The 18,433-nt window shown below is 27.9% G+C and overlaps 1 protein-coding gene and 1 pseudogene across 1 annotated transcript; both read right to left on the minus strand.

Moving 5' to 3' along the window:
- Nucleotides 1-8,279: 8,279 nt before the first annotated feature.
- LOC147067687 (uncharacterized) lies at nucleotides 8,280-10,066 on the minus strand (annotated as a pseudogene).
- A 701-nt stretch (nucleotides 10,067-10,767) lies between these two features.
- LOC147067688 (uncharacterized) lies at nucleotides 10,768-16,097 on the minus strand. Its single transcript, XM_085953443.1, is given in 4 exon segments — nucleotides 10,768-10,792; nucleotides 10,794-11,753; nucleotides 12,030-13,177; nucleotides 16,083-16,097. Coding segments are annotated over 4 exon segments (2,148 nt in total).
- Nucleotides 16,098-18,433: the final 2,336 nt, after the last annotated feature.

Genomic DNA, 18,433 nt, shown 5'->3' on the forward strand with positions numbered 1-18,433 from the left:
ATTGTAGCATAAGATTATTGTTCAAGGCTTATTTTCGAAAATTTTCATGCGCAATTTATGCTGTTACATCACAAATATACAGATATGCTTATCTCTTGCAGTTTGTATATAAAAAAATAAAAAATTTAACGATAATAAATAGGTTTTTATGATTAAAATTCATGATTTGTTTTTCTATTTCTTATTATTTTTTTTGTGATTTCAAAGAAAACCATAAATTTATTAATTCTATGATATTTTCACTTTTTGTTTCTGTGTATTCATTTTTATACTTATGTAATAATTTGATTGATTGTTCTTAGAACATCTTTGACACAAAACATTTTTTGCTAGAAAATTTAGTATGCTATATACAATTATAGAAAACAAAGATCTCTTAATTCCCATAACTAGATACATAGCAGAAGCACTGATATTATATATATTGTTCAAATATGGATATAAATCAAGGCGGTACGAAATTTTTCTTGACGAAAAAACAAAAGATCAGCTCATTGAGGATTTCAGGCCAGAGGATATTGTGGATGAAAAATTTCCAATCGAAAATTTGCAAACCATGCCTTGTTTCTTTACATCTGCATACGAATCCGAAAAAAGAAGAAAATATACTATTAAATTTGAGTGTGCAGATTATGATTTATTTGATCTACGTTTTAAAAACAAAGATGAAATAGTTGATGTAATAAAAAAATATGGAATAGGAACTTGTGGACCACCTGGGTTTTATGGAACTTTAGATCTTCATCTTGAACTCGAAAGAACAATTGCGGATGTTATTGGTGTCGAAAGCTCTATATTGTATTCCAACAACTTCACATGTATTAATTCTGTAATCACGTGTTTTTGTAAGCATTATGATATTGTTTTTTATAATCAATTTTGCAATGAAGCAATTCTTAGAGCTGTGGGAATTACAAAAGGATCATCTATTTCGTGGACAAATTTAGAAGATCTCGAAGCCAAAATAAATCGTTTTTATGAAAAAGGCAAAAGAAATTTTATAATTACTGAAGGTCTATTCAAAAATACAGGAGATATAATAGACCTACCGAAATTAATTTCTTTGAAGAACAAATACAAGCTAAGGTTAATTGTTGATGAATCATTAAGCATACCAATGCTAGGAAGAGGTGGGATATCCGAATATTTCAAAACATCTGTGTACGAAATTGATGTAATTATCGGATCTCTTGCCCATTTATATAGTGGTAGCGGAGGATTTGCAGCAGGAACGGTTTTTACAACGGACTACCAAAGACTTTCCGCACCGAGTTATTGTTTTTCAGCCTCCATGCCTGGATACTTGGCCAAAAATGCTATGTGTAATTTGAGTATAGACATAAACATGGAAGATATAACGCGGTTAGCTACTATTTTCATCGAAAAATTTGAATCTAAAAATTATATAATTACGTCACATAGCGATTCACCAATGATAGTTATAGCAAGCAAAATGTGTATGTGCGAGACGGAATCTATTTTAGAAGAACAATTAGTTGAAATAGTGAACATAAGAAAGATCAAACGCTCACTTGAAAAGGAAGGAGTAAGAGTTGGTGTTATCGAAAACCCGATTCCAGCAATAAGGCTTTGTATAAAAAAAGATTTTTCAGCTAAAGATGTTCTTGAAATTGTAAAAAAAGTCATGAAGCATTGTAAATAAAGAGTACCACTGCTGAATATACTTTATATAAATAGATAAATTTTAATGAAAATTTTTATAATAATCCCGTACGAAAAAATATTTATGTCTGATATTATTGTTTAAATTTTATATGAAGTAAACTTTGCAAAAAAAATGAGACCTTGAAGGAAAAAAGAACATTATTTCTGATCAATACTAAGTTCCAAATAAATAGCAGAGTAAAACTATAAAGGTGGTAAAAGATAAAAATTAAGGAGTAATTTATTTTATAATTTTTTTAACATCTGTCGTAACTTTAATGCTTTCACAGTTACTGTTAAATGGCGTGCATCATTTTTTTTATTTATTTTTGAATGAAAACGTAAAGGATAAACTAAAAAAAATATTTCTTCTTGATTTGCTATTACCAGTAAATTAGATTTAAATTACAGCCCAAAAAATATCACAAAATTATAAACAAAATTATGAAAATTTATGCATTGTATATTATGACCGCTTTTATATACATTGTATAAGGCACCAAAAAATTAAAAAATAGTCACCGGAAAAATAAAGACATGATGTATACGCAAAATATAGTCCGGCACAACTTTGTGTGTTGATGGAGTCTTTACCATAAGAATCAAAAATAATCTTTGCTGTGTATATAAAGTAATAAAATATGCATTGTTTATGTATAAAATTTATACATAAAGCATATAATAACGAGATTTAGCATTTATTTTTATCAAAGTAAAAAGAAAATATTAAATCGATAATATTTTTTTATTTATTGTATACATTAAACTCTCGTTGAGGTATTTATCGAGGTTATATTTTTTGATGATACCATATACATAATAAACAGTTACTGGCTTTAGAAAGCGTTTTAAATATAAAAATAATATGAGTTTTTTTTCAATTACATTTGTAGATATTACACTATGAATACAAACAAACACAGTGACTTACGATTTTTTGACCAAGTTTTGCAGATATTTACTATACTAGTTTTAAATTGACTCTGAACCAAATGAAGACGTGATAATTACGATCAAAATATTGCTTTAATTATAATTATAAATTTGATGTTTGCTATTTTCACATGCAAAATTTTTAAATGAAGGTTTAATCTTCAAAATTTTCGACATAAGTTTCAAATTTGTTATAATCATGTAAAAAACCCAAAAAAAATAAAGACGAGTAATATGGTTCTATGCAGACTTGAAAGAGATGTAAGCTCATCAAAAATATGTTATAAGGTACACGTTTACAATTTAAATCGTTAGTATAATTCATTTATATATGTACGAGATTATAAATAGTTTAGCTTGTAACCAAAGCGTTTTATTTTAAATATTATATATGTATTTTGCTCTTTTATATACACCTATACATGAGACCAGTGCAAAATATTTTATACATAAAAATATGTCCGATAAAACAATAAAAACACAACTTTATTTTTAGATGGTTGTTTTTTCAGCAATAAATACCTTAGAAAACGTCACAAACACAAGTATAAAAAAATGCTTTTTATTGGTGGACAACGTAATAGATAAAAAACCAGAATTTTTAAATAAGTATTTATTCCTACTGTATATAGAAATAATATAATATGGTAGTTTTAAAGGGCGTATAATAAATTCCACGTAAATTGCTATATAAACACCCTTACAAAGCTGGTAAATATGTAATTTTTTTACAACTTATTTTCAAGAAAAAGCCTTTTTGGAATTTCAACCTTACAATTTGCGATCTAAATGTTTAGGTGATTGAATCTTTGTGCTATTCTATATAAATAAGCATACAATGTAGATCTTAAATTTCTTTTGATTCACAAAGAAAGCATTTAGATTGAATCAAGAAAACCAATACCCTTTATAAGTTTAATAAATTGGATATATATTTATTTTGTATTTTATCATACTTTAACAGCTTTTAGAGTCGACTAAACTATCGGAATATATCCACAAAACTCGTCTATAGTATGTGACTATTTGGATCACAAGCAAATATAATTTATTGTGTAATTTACTGTGATCGGTTATTTTTAAGTCTTTTACACAACTCCATTTATATTTTTTTGTATCTTACAATAAAAAATACTACTATAATCTTCATAATCTTTTGAAATTTATATTTTTACATTGGAAATTTAGATTTTATTTTCGCTGGAAATATATTCTTTTTATTGTTTTTCAATCGTAATACGATTTGTTTTATTTTTAAATACTACGCTGAGCCTATGGAAATTCATTAAGATCGATTTAACAACCAAACTAATTTTATACTTGTGCATGATCTAGATCCCTATTAATTCTTCTAATTGGGGATACCAAAGATAGAAGATTTGTTTAAAAATGCAAAATATAGTTTATGCTACAGTAAAGACATGTCAGCTTCGGAATTTGTGTTCAGGGCCATAACACCCCATTTAAATCTAATTTTTAATGCCAAAAGAAATTAATTAAACACATTTTCACTATATATCATAATTTTCATACAAAATTTCATTTGGTTTTATTAGGACAGAATGGGTATCTTTTTATTATCGATAGTATAAATTTTAATATTTAACGGAGAAAAAAAGGTAAATAAATTCAAAAATATATAGAAATTACTGATTAGAAAACTTTTAAAAAAAACGGTTAACTGTTATATTAAAATTAAAAAAGTATTAGGATACAATTTTTTTATGCTTAATTTTCAAATAATAATGATTCACTGTCAACAGATATTTTATGGTTATAGATTCAATAGCTTCTTACAAAATTTTACGCATATTGATTTTATGCAATTTCCAGCCTAAAATTTATCATTTTTAAATAAAAGCGATCTGGGATGTTTTTTCAAAAAAAAATTTATATGCTTGATTGGGTTGTAGTAAATTTATATTTACTATGAAGTTTTACATATATGTTTATAAGTTGTTTATTTAAAAACTAAACGTGATAATTTTGCCAGAAAATAAAAACTAGATTTAGTTAATTATAGTGCAATATATTCCCTTTAAATTTTTTCTTTAAAGCTACTATTCGAGTGTGGACCACGCTTTTTTTTTCAGAAATATACATTATTCAAAATAATTTAGATATGGGTTTTGGTGTGTTAATTTAGACAAGCATATTTGGTAAAAGAGTTACTATTTTTTTACACCTTTTGCGATTTTATTATAAAATATCAAATCCAAAAAATGCCTTAAGGACTCAAATTAATACATATTGATACGTAGGATCTATTTTTTTCTAAAAATTTGATGATTTTTTTGTATTTTATATATTTATGGCTTTTTTGAGAAAAGTAAGACATTATTAACGCAAAAATAGCATTTATAAACATGAAAATAACAAATATATATTGAAATCGCCATATTCTGCGATAATATATTGTTTTTATAGCAAATATATAATTATATTTACTAAAAATAACAAAAAGATTGAAATTCTATTGTTCTTAATAAAAATATGACGTTTTATACTGCATAATATAACATTATATGTTTAAAAAATACCAATGACGATTGAATATAGGTTACTAAGTGCTATGCTACTAAAAAGACACCCTATAAGTCGATTGGATGTTATATGTAAAGACGAACGAATTCTTTTATTATAAAATAATTTAAAACTAGATATATTTATGAAAATCACTTGGCAAAAAGTTTCACTCTACAGCTTCTCTAGAAAAATTAAAATTGAATATCGATTGTGACACAGAATATTTTATGTTTAATTTCGAACTAAGGACGAATATATATACTAAATCGATAATAAACTGTAAATCGATATTAGATAAACAGTTAGAACTATGAATACGTAGTTTTAAAGGTATAGTTAAGCTTAGCTCTAAGAAATTTGAGCGCAAATATCAACAGAAGCTTAACTGTTGCAGCAGAATTTATGGTTTTGATTGAGACAAAACATTTTTTACAAATTTTCAGGATAGATTTACTCTTCAGAAAAATATGACAGAAGTCATGTATATCATGCATCGTTAAAATTTTATGAAGCTTAATATCCATAAATTATAGTATGAATGATTGATATATGTGAAAGAAGAAAACCATTGATTATAAATACAAGCAAAAATCTTCCTATAAATTTTAAAATTTTCTAAGAAGGTCTATTTTGTTATTTTAGTAAAAAAAACATGAATAGCAAAAAATATATTTAATAGCCCATATAGCAAATATAAAACGAGCTTAATATATATTGGGTGAAGCCGGAAATAGTTTTTTTTTTGGGTATCCATGTGGGTTATATCAGAACTTGATCTTTAAGATTTTTAAATCAAAACATTTGATTTATTTCCACTCTAATATGATTTTTGAGTATTTTACAGCAGTTAGAAATTCAAAATCTGTTATTTCTATATATTTGCTGATATTTTCAATTATATAAGGTTTATTTATGTCATAGTAATAAGAAGAATAACGTTGGAAAAATGAAACTAGTTATTGCTGTAAGATTATAATATTGGATTTTTTATTTTTAATGTTTTAATTTAAAGTTTTATAGATTGTATAAAATCGTAACAGAATCAAGTTAATTTGCAAACGTTTCCTATGGTTGAAAAACATTGCATATAATCTTTAGCATTGTAACAAGCATTTAGGAAAAAAAACCAGATATTCCATCTATTCAATTTTAAAAAAACTATTTTTATAGGTAAAATTTTATTATTATAAAATACAATATAAGCTTTGTGAACATGGTAATTTTATTGGTTTAATATGAAAAGTCATAGAAAATTAGAATAATTACGCTCAAATATGTTTTATTCGTAGATAAATCGAACATTATGTTCGTATTATTTTATAGAATTTTTTTTTTAAATAGACGATTTCCATCATTGGTCAAGGCAGTAGCTCCTATTAGTAGTAATAATTTTTGATTTTAATCAAAACGTGAATAATAATAATCAAATTTCACGTGATGAAAACCTTATTCCGATCTTCAAATATATTGTAGCAGCAGAAAAGATATTATTTTCGACCCGAAATTTCATAATCACAGCTTGCATTTTTTTCTATTATAAAGAAAGAAACCTTTCTGTCGTGAGTTCCACAATCGTAATGATTTTTGATCTTCTTTTCCTGTTCACCATCCTCATATTCATCATAAGAATTTAGACACAATAGTCTCTACCATCACACTTTTATACTTATTTTATGAATATTATTCAAAATTTAGGTTTATTTTCAATCATAATAATTAAAACAGAGAATAGGAACCACAGTATAGGATACAAGTATCAACTTACATATGTATTTGTGTTCAAATAAAAAAAAAATAATATATACGTTAAGAAGTTATATTTGACCCCTTTAAATACATGAATAGCAGCTAGATAATATTTGAGATACTCATTGGACACGTTTTGTTGTTTTTTTCTGATATTTACGATCCAGGCTTATTTTTATACCACAATTATAATTTTAAAACCTACTAGTAGTGTTTTTATGATTTTTGAGTACAATCTTAAAAGATTTATTTTTAATTTGCAATGAAAAATCGGTTTAACATAAAAAAGACTTCCAAATTTAAAATTGTGTGTAAGTTAGCCTGTTATAATCAGGTAATATTTATTTTTGTATCTCAACCTGATTAATTTAAGATGTAAAATCTTGCGAAGCTTTTTGTATTTCCTTACTTATTTTTCGGGACTTTTTAGTGTAAAGGGTTTTCTCGGTCTTATCTTTTAATTTATGCCACAATTTGGTTTTAAACATGAGTGCGCCCAATTTATTTGCTTTTAGAGTCTAAATTTCCAGTATGAATTTTAGTTTCTGTTTCCAAACATAATTTGCTTGATTTCCGTGCGCTATTGTAGTTATAGTTTCAGCTATCTTCACTGTCTTTTTAATATATCTCCAATTATTAAGCCGTATTAATTCAAGGGTTTTAACAACCCAAAGTTTGTATAAATGCCTCGATCAGGTTATTAACTTCGATTTTTCGCGAAAATTGAGATCGTAAAATGATTTGAATTTTTAAATCGAGATATATAATTCGTTGATTAAAAAAATGTTTATATTATCATACCATACAATAAAAATCAATAATCACATTTATATAAAGAAATGTTTACATATCTATACTATACAGTATAAATTCACAATCAATTCATAATAATAAATGTTTACATTTCTGTCTATACTATACAATACAATAAATGATTAGAATGATTGAAGTTATTATTATAAATAATGTACAATATAAAACAGTAAACACTTATAACGGTTGAAGTTATTAACTAGAAATAGTGTATAACACAAATAAATGTCCCTTAGAAGGATAAAAGTTATTAACTAGAAATAGTGTATAACACAAATAAATGTCCCTTAGAACGATAAAAGTGATCAATTATAAATAATTTACAATACAAAAGAATAAACACTTATAACGATTGAAGTTATCAACTAGAAATAGTGTATAACACGAATAAATGTCCCTTATAACGATTAAAGTTATTTATTAGAAATAATGCACTGTAAAAATAAATGTTACTTATAACGATTAAACTTATCATATAGAAATAGTGTACAATACATAACAATAAATTGGATCATAAGTTTTAAAACAATTTAAACCTTTATTTTCTTGTATCCCCTTCGTCTTTTTTCTCTTTTTCTTCGCTTGGTGAAACACTTCTAGCTTGTGTTCTTGTTTGGGTGTCTCTGGAATATCTTGGAGAAGAAGGAGACATGGGATTATTTCTTCCAAAGAACCCGCCTCTAAACCTTATACCCGGAGACAAAGGGTTACCATCCCCTGTATTTGAGCCTAGGGAAGAGGCAGATGTAAAGGAGGGTGAAGTTGGTGTATATTTTGGACTAACGCTGGTGTAAGCTGGACTTGTTGGTGAATAAGACTGAAAGGAAGTTGGGGAATAAACAGCAGAACTGTGGTTTCTAAAAGAACTACCGGGGATAAAACCAGGAGAAGAGATTTTCATGCTTTGGGTGTATGAAGGAGAGGAAATTTTAGAGTAAGATGGACTATTGCTAATGTTATATACTTTTCCAACTTTTGAGTATCCGGTAATTTCAGGACTCCATCCGCCAGATCCTTCAAATTCGTCGCTTAATGGAGTTCTTACATCAGGGGATCTCATGTCTGTGTATGAGTCATCGATATTTTTAGATTCGAAATCGAATATCTTGTCCACGCCGACTATCTTTATTGCATCTTTGAGCATAGTGGTATCGAGGTATAGTTCTGTCAGACCAGTTCCTACAGGTACGTTTTGGCCTAGAATTATACTTTCTGTTACCTCTTTACAGTAGCTTTTTTCGCCGATGACAGCAGCTTCCATGAGGATTTCTACAGTTTCTTCAAAACTGCACCGCATTAAACTACTTTTCTCGCCTCGATTAACACCATGTCTTGTAATTCCGGTGAGAATCCCCCTTACGGTCATTACGTCAGCAAGAAGACTTAAATGTCGAATATTTACATAGCCTTCGTTTTCGATTACGGATCTTAGTTCTTTGAGTATAACGGCCCGAGCAGCTTCGATTCCTAGTACCTCGAATGTTTCGATGATGTTGTTGGAGTATAGTTGTGATGTGTCAATTATTGGGCATGCGAGCAGATCTCTGAGGTTAACCCCTTCAGTTTGAAGAATAAATTCATTTTTTTCTTCGACTAAGAACACTTTTTTTATATTTTTGTATCCTAATAAAGGAATGGTCATTATTTTGTTGAAAAGATCTATGTTTTCTTCTTCGGTTGTGAAATAACTTCTGATTCTAATTACAAGGTTTATATCGTTTTGATCGCTTGTAATTATAGATAGTTTACTGCTAATTATTTCCGCATCATTTGTTATGTTATCGATTGTATCATTTTCGTTATTTGTTTGATTATTATGATTTTTTGGTGTTTGATCATCGTGTTTTTCTTTTATTTTCATAACTACCTGTTCGATAGTGATGTTTTTAGACACAACTCTATCCCTATCAAGTACAATTCTGATGACATAAAATCCGAGTCTTTGATCCCTTTCCTTTTCAACATCATCTGCCAGCTCATAGTGTGTGCTTAAAAAATCGTTATCTTCTTCAATATCTGTCTGATCGTAAACAGGCTCGTATAAAATCTGGGAATAGTCAATGAGGTCTTCAATGCGTGTATACTCGATATTATTCTGGGCAACCTTTGCATCGTTCAATGATTTTCTGTACTCTTCATTGAGTACAATTTTCATAGACGGCGTTTTAAGAGTTTTTGCAATATTTATAATTTCCTTAAGACGAGGTACTCCAAGAGTGACTGTTGATGCAACACCAGCAAAGTGAAATGTATTTAGGGTCATTTGAGTTGCAGGTTCACCAACACTTTGAGCAGCCAGTGTGCCTACCATTTCATTATGAACAGCAAGCGAGGCATGGAGTTTCTCTTTCGTCACATTAAAAATGTATTCGAGTTGATCCATATTTATTTTATTGTAAAGGATATTTACCATAGAAAGTGTATTTTGTATATATTTTAAGAATTGAGAATTGTTGCTATAATGAATTACTTTCTCAGCAATCCATTCTTCAAGTTTGTTTCGTTTGTTATATAGTTCTTTTGGGAGTATATTACATAAGGTTGATGGATATTTTCTTTTAGCGTTCCAGAAAAGTCTACGCATGTTTACTGGCATGTAATAGGTGTCTATTTTTGATGCTTCCTTCAAGCTATAAAGCTCGTCCTTTAAAATATTTGTAAACTCCATACATGTTTTTTTTACATTTTCTGTAGCGTTATTGAGAAGAAAAACAATTGTGGCTTGAATTAAATCAAAATTTTCAAGATCAAAGCTTGATTTGTTGTATGGATCAGTGCTAACAACAGCTTCCATGTTTGTTACCTTCACTTTAGACTGATTAATATTAAATATATTATTTCCAATTTCAAAACTATTTGATGATTTGAGGCCGCTAGTATCATTTCCAAAGCTGTTCGATGATTGTGCTACTAAATTTTCTGCAGGGATATTCATATGGGCATCGCTACTTTCCTTTTGGTTGTTATCTGTTGATTTAATTTTATTATGTATTTTATCTGAAGGGATATTCATATGGGCATCGCTACTTTCTTTTTGGTTGTTATCTGTTGATTTAATTTTATTATGTACTTTGAATTGATTTCTTATGATTTCCAAAAGCTCCTTTGGTATTTTTAATTCTGATATATTACATCTCTCAATACTTTCCCCTTTCAGGCTATCATCACCATAACAAAACTGCGTTAGGCTTCCACCACCGGATCTTACACTTCCATCAAATACAATTTTAAGATCCTCCATTGCCTTTACAAGTCTTCTTTGAATATAACCAGTCTCTGCTGTTTTTACAGCCGTATCAATAAGTCCTTCTCTTCCCCCCATCGCATGAAAATAAAATTCTTCTGGTGTAAGACCTGTAAGATATGAATTGCTTACAAACCCGCGTGACTGTGGACCATAGTCATCTTTCGTAAAATGTGGAAGTGTTCTGTTTCTAAACCCAAAAGGTATTCTCTTACCTTCAACGTTTTGTTGTCCTACACAAGCAGTCATTTGTGATATATTGATAAGGCTACCTTTACTACCCGCCATCACCATTTGTTTAACATTATTACAGTCTCGAAGCTCCTTTTGCGCACATGCACCACTGATATTACGGGCTTTATTAAGGGCAACGTTTATATGGGACTCAAATGTTTCTCTTAATGACATTCCGGGAAGTCTTGTAAGGCTAGTTGGATCCATAATTATGTTATTCACTTCTTGTCTGGCTGTAGCGATACTTTCGATTATTTCCTTTTCTAAAATCTTTGATGCTATTGTATCTCCAATACCAATACTAAAGCAAGAAATCGTTGTAATATAATTATTAATTATTCTTTGAACAGTGTCAAAAAAGCGTCGGCATATTTCACCACCAAAATCATTAAATATTATATGAATTATTCCACCTTCACATGTTCCTACACTTTTTTTGTCGATTACTCCACTATGAAGATGACCGTCTACTATCAAGACTCTCTTATCGTCAGCACTTGTAGTTCGAAAATTTATTGCGGGGAGTGACCACGAAAATACTTGCTTCCCTGTATACAACGGGATGGGTCTTAATATTGTTGGCGGTGGTAGTGTTTCGGAATTGAAATAAATATAATTAGTTTCTTTTTTTTCGTTTGGATTGTGGGTTCCTCTGCTATTTATACCTTTGGCACCGTAAATAGAATGTTCTAGATTTTCCTTTCTTGTAAAATCATCTGAAAAAAGGCTATAGTTTGCATAATCATTATGCAAATCTGCATTAATATCCACATAATTATTCATGGAATTGGGTCTGGAAGTTTCCCCTTCTTTATAAGAAGTCGACGCATCAGATTTATCACTATAAATGTTTTTTTCTTTTATAAATTTCCCTATATCAGCGGCATAAAACAACTGCATGGCTTCACGAAGTGTGAGAAAAACACCATCAAGCGTAAGTCTACGAACACCGACTAAAGTATCCTGCACAATACCCATCACAGGTCTATTACTCTGTGGACTAATTATTTGCTTTTCTACACCAGCAAGCAACGAAAGCTCAGTAACTGTCAATAATGATTGTGGTGCGTGTAGATTCATCTCATCCCCATCAAAATCTGCGTTATACGGGCTTGTGACAGAAAGATTCAGTCGAAAGGTTTTCTTGTCCATAACACGAACACGATGGGCCATCATACTCATTTTATGAAGACTTGGTTGCCGATTAAAAAGAACTACATCACCATCCCTCAGATGCCTCTCAACAATAAAACCAGGTTCGAGCGTGATATCGCTACGATTGAACCTCAAATCAATTCTTTGGCCGTCTGTTCGCACAACATAATTCGCACCGGGATGACAATTAGGTCCCCTATTAATACACTCTTGCATTTCAACTACATTCAAACTATTCACACACTCGTTAAAGGTGTGGATCATTGCTATATTAACAGGAACCCCAACTTCATCTAAACTTATATTTGGATCTGGAGTTATAACTGTACGTGCACTAAAATCAACTCTCTTCCCCATTAGATTGTATCTAAGTCTACCTTCCTTTCCTTTCAATCTCGCACTAAGACTCTTTAAAGGACGTCCACTCTTCTGTAAAGCCTGTGGTTGACCTGACATATCATTATCCATCAATGTAGCTACATGAAACTGAAGAAGCTGCTCATAGTCTCGTAAAATATGAGCCGGCGCCCCCTCATTCTCATACTTTAGAAGATTATTATTCGCCTTGACTATATCTGCATATTTATGGGTTAGATCGTCCTCACCTCGAAGACCATCCATTTGTATAGAAGGTCTACACGAAGGAGGACTAACAAGAAGAGTTGTAATAATCATCCACTCAGGCCGAGACCACTTCTTATCAAAACCAAGAAGGCCTATATCATCATCATCAATCCTCTTCAAAATGTTATGAACTTTCTCTGCACTCAAAACAACCTTTCCATCACCATCTGTTCCCTTCATAAAAGCAAAAAGATTTAAACCTTCTTTTCGTATGACAGGTTGTTTATTTGTACACGCCTCGCACACAAAACGTGATTTGTTTTCAGCCCAAACTTTATTTAATAGGTGTCTAAGAATAAAAGGAGACACTCTCTCTTTCTCTTTAGATTCATTTATATTTGTTGTGCTAGTATTAGCAGGCGAACCACAAGAATTAACAATATGATTAAACTGTGAAGAAGACTTATACTCATTATCTACACCTCTCGATAAACGCTGAGAACCATCATGATCGGTTACTTTCGTTACAGACTCTGGTCGTTTACTATCATCAGAAACTTTCTTATTCTTAATAGAAGAACAATAAAAACATATACTCTCAAGAACTTTTTTTATCTTAGTTATATAACCCACATGATAAACCGGCTTACAGAGCTCTATGTGCCCAAAATGTCCCTGGCACTCCATCGTGTTATGTCCACAAGTAGAACACAATAATGATGGATCAGTAATCCCCATTCGAGGATCTACTAAACCACTATCCTTTGGTACACCACCATCTAGAGTTTCTGGGTGAATTATCTGAAGAACACTATGGTGCTTAATAAGCGTGGGCGAATATATTCCAAACTGGACGGATTTGATTGTCGGGGCCGTGGATTGCGAATTCGACATTTGAGGGTAATGGTTGATTTTATTTTTATTGCAAATGAAACGAAAATATTTAATCGCTAAATTAAAAATGATAAAAAACTTTTAATTCAATTGTTTTAAAAAAATATTTAAACTATAAGTTTTAGAAGAGGCATAGAAAAATATGAATATAAGAAGAATAAATAAATTAATTGAAAAAACAGAATTGTTTTAGAAGAGGTATAGAAAAAGATGAATATAAGAGGAATAAATAAATTAATTGAAAAATTAGAATTGTTTTAGAAGAGGTATAGAAAAAGATGAATATAAGAGGAATAAATTAATTAATTGAAAAAACAGAATTGTTTTTTTAAAAAATATTTAAACTATAAGTTTTAGAAGAGGTATAGAAAAAGATAAATATAAGAGGAATAAATAAATTAATTGAAAAAACAGAATTGTTTTTTTAAAAAATATTTAAACTATAAGTTTTAGAAGAGGTATGGAAAATGATAAATATAAGAAGAATAAATTAATTGAAGACTTTCTAAATTATAATTGTTGATAAATTATATATATTATTGTTGATAAATTATAAAAATTTTAGTTGTGATAAATTATAAAATAAGTAAATGAATAATTATTACATAATAGTGTTGGTGATTTCCAAAAACCATTATATATGTTGGAATATTTGGTTTTGATTTCTGTTATTTAATGACTTAAATCAAGTCGAGCTTTATTGGCTTAAGTATTGATACGTCCCAAATTTAGGACAAAATTGTAAGAAACATTGGGTATTCTGTCTTTTTTTTATTGAGTATTACATTCATATTCACCTTTAAATACCAACAAATTCATAAAAATTTACAATTAAACTTTTGTGACATCTATTAGTTAAATATCAGCTTCAAACCCAATTATACAATTAGTATGTAATTTACTGCCTAATATCATTAGCAAGCGTTAAATAGATGCACCTTTTCATTTAGTGAAGGTATTACACTCTAAAACTATTACATATGTTCTTAGGATCTGGTTTTTTTAAACTATAAAGCTGACAATGATTGACAAAAATATTTCACATGTTCTATAACAATTTGACTTTACAGTCATAAATAATAACCCTAGTATTTTTTCAGTTTTATTTAAGCATATAACAAAAAGATGCTTTTTACATTATCCTCGCATTTTTTGATACAAATTATATAAGGTCTTCACAAGATTTATCATGCAATGCTAAAATTTCATATGCTGCCAGATGTCAGCAATACGTGTTGTGCCACCACTTTCTTGAAGATAACAAACATTTTGAGCATATAAATATATATTATTCTTGATAAAAATATGAACTTGTTCGTTTTATTATAAGGTAATTTACGATTCAGATTTGAATATAGAGTAATTCAGAATAAAGTAGCAGCAAATCAAAATATAAACATAATTTAGCAGATAATTATTGCTGTATGATAGTGAACATTATGGTTAACAGATAGTAGAAGCTTTATATAATTTCTAAAAATTGAAATTTTCGATAACAAAGTAAATTTAAACTCCAAATACATTTCAAAACCAAAATTTTTAAAAAATAAAATCATAAAAAATATTGAAATCATAAAAAATATAAACATTTTACAAATCAGTTTTTTAATCAAGCTAGGGTACTTAAACAAAATTATACAGCACCATATATATAAAACTTTTAAGTTATTTATTTTCTTTAATGTATAGATATTCGTATGCATCTATTATAAAATATGTATCAATATATGTAACATCATGATTCCTATGATTTTATGTTTCACAAATAAACGCCACGTAATGTGGTTTTGTTAAGTCCCGTAAGATTCAAAAAAATTAACATTTTATGCTCGTTTATAATTTAAATTACAGAGAAAAGAAGAAGTTTCTATACATATATGTTTTATTTAATAAATAAGAAATAGTATGAAATCTGGAAATTTCACCTAATCTACTTTCAATAATTCCATCTTTATCAAAAATGCGATGTATTTTTATGGGGTTTCTTATTGTTATTTTTTGAATTTTTAATAAAAAAAATTTGACAATAAATTAAATATTTTAGCTATTATAATACATCGCATCTTTAAAATTTAAAAATAAATATATGCTTGGAATAGTTATTATATTTTCTATCTTTTTATTCATAAGATATATAAAATCATGTTGCGGGGGGGACTTAATTCAAATTAGAATATATTATTATTATTTTCATGTAAATTATCTTTATAAATATCAAAATCATAGATTATATTGTATAAATGCTGCTATTATCTTGTTAAAAAATAATATTTTTATGTTTATTTAGGCAGAATATTATATTTATTACCATGGATCCCGGCATCTTAGCATGAATAAGGCAGAATACTTTTTTTCATTCTAGCAATCTTTCGCTTTAACATCTAAATAGGGACTTAAATTTTTCGGCTATAATTAACTGTTGTCTTTTTCACAAAAATATATTACTTTCAGCTAAAAATAAAATTACCATAAATATTGGCATTTGACTATTTATTTTTTGCATACAAAAAATACTTCTATAATATTATACTCTATGATTTTATATCCCATCATCTTATTCTCATTTTTTAATGCGTTTTATATATGTTTAAGTTTAGAAAAATGAACGTGAAATTGACTTTCTTATTGCCAATTCGAATGTAAAAATTCTCGAAACAACAAAATTTAACAATTTATCCGTAATGAAATATCAATATTTCAATGCTTCTATAATCTAAATGTAAAAACTTTATCTAGCAGATCGATCCTATTATTACAAAGAAAAAAGGCTTAAATCGTATTTTCTACTATTCTCGTACATCAAAATATAAAAATGGATTTATTTTATGATACAGACTTGTGTATCAACGATACTTATTCTTATATTTTGGCATAAATTACTTTTTTGAATAAAACAAGCTCTGGAGATGAATTTTTTAGGTTTTGTAAATTTAAATTTACCAACAGAAAAAAATATATTGATCTATTTATCATCAAACAAGATGAGATATATATAAAACTATGTGTTGGTTTATAAGTTAATAAACACATTTATAGTGAAAAATATATTTTATTATATAATTCAATTAGAACGGTTGTTTTAAAAGCTTTTGAGAAAAATACAAAGAAATTTAGTATGGGTGATATAATTTTATATTAATTCACCCAGAAATCATAGAAAATCAGTTAAAAACAGTAAAATTGCAAATTAAACTTAAAAATACAAACATAATTCAATTTAAAATTTCATATTACTCTTTTTATAAAAACAAAAAAAAATCATACATAACTTTGATTTCTTCACTAAGTATATATTAATGTATAATAGACATTGAAATAGTTTTTATTGATCTTAATATTTGATTATTGAACAATAGGATAAGTTGGGTGTACATAACATATTAATACTTGAAACTAGATAATAAAGATAATTCTCTGTATATTTTGTATTATTTTGCAGACACAATCTTATAATTTTAATGAAAAAAAAACTTCAATCACAGGATATTTATTTAGTACGATATTTCGACTACCTTGACTAATTCACTTAAATTACAATATTGGATATTGAATTACTTACAATGTCGAAAAAATTTTTTTGTGAATCTTACTATTTTTTTAATTTTTAGTTCGTGTAAAAATAAGTAACATATATATAAGCTCATACGAAATTCAATATCACAAAAATAAAAAAACAGTGATCGTGTTCGAATTTTTTTTTTATTTGTATATTCATATATCATAATAGTCCTAAATAGAGCTTGATTTATAGATAAATAACTTTTATTCTTATTTAAATATAATAATGTAAACAAATGCTAAAATTTATGTACTAAACATGAAACTAACGCAATTATAACATATTTTTCAATTTTTTTTGTGAGTTTATTGGAATATATGTATTTCTCAAAGTGAATTTTGAAATAGGCCGAACTTTATAAGAGAATGCGAGCCTAAACTAGATAAATTGCATGTTTTTTGCTTATCCTGCATGAAAAAATAGATAAAAAGTGAAAATATTTTTGAAAGAAACTAACACAAAAATTTATTTTTTATAGAACAGACCTTAGCAGATATTTCTTAGAATTCATATTATATATCTCGTTACGTATTTTTGGTGTTTGTATATATAAAAAACAATTTAATTGATAAAAATTTTGATTACATCTTTTATAGTCTATATTTACCACAAGAAAATACAGTTCAAATGTAACTTAAAATATTACTTCTTTGTATTTACATGGAAAAAACTCAAAGCTGATTATCAAAATAATCTATAAACCATCAACAAAATTATACCAAAGGCACCATAGTTCATAATAAGTTATAATTGTTAGTTTTTTTTATAGCCAAATATATTCTTTTACAAATAAAGAAAACGTTTATAAATGCATTTGATATGTATAATAAAATTCTCTGCTAAAATATGATGTTTTTAAGATAATTTACTCTTTTTATGGTTAGTATATTGTCGGGCTCATTTGCATGTAAAAATATTTTCATGATGTATAGATATATCAAACAGCGCCACTTTTTGTATACGAAAGCTACACCGTCAACGATGTTTCTATACCGGCTTTGTAATTTGCGTATGAAATAAATAGTTAAAACCATATATAAAATCCATTTATATCAATAGATGCGATTATTTTTTTATATTCTTCATGTCATAAATTTATT

Source organism: Rhyacophila brunnea, unplaced genomic scaffold (assembly GCF_057557595.1).
Source record: "Rhyacophila brunnea isolate RB1 unplaced genomic scaffold, BYU_Rbru_1.0 scaffold_32, whole genome shotgun sequence".
NCBI classification, from domain to species: domain Eukaryota; kingdom Metazoa; phylum Arthropoda; class Insecta; order Trichoptera; family Rhyacophilidae; genus Rhyacophila; species Rhyacophila brunnea.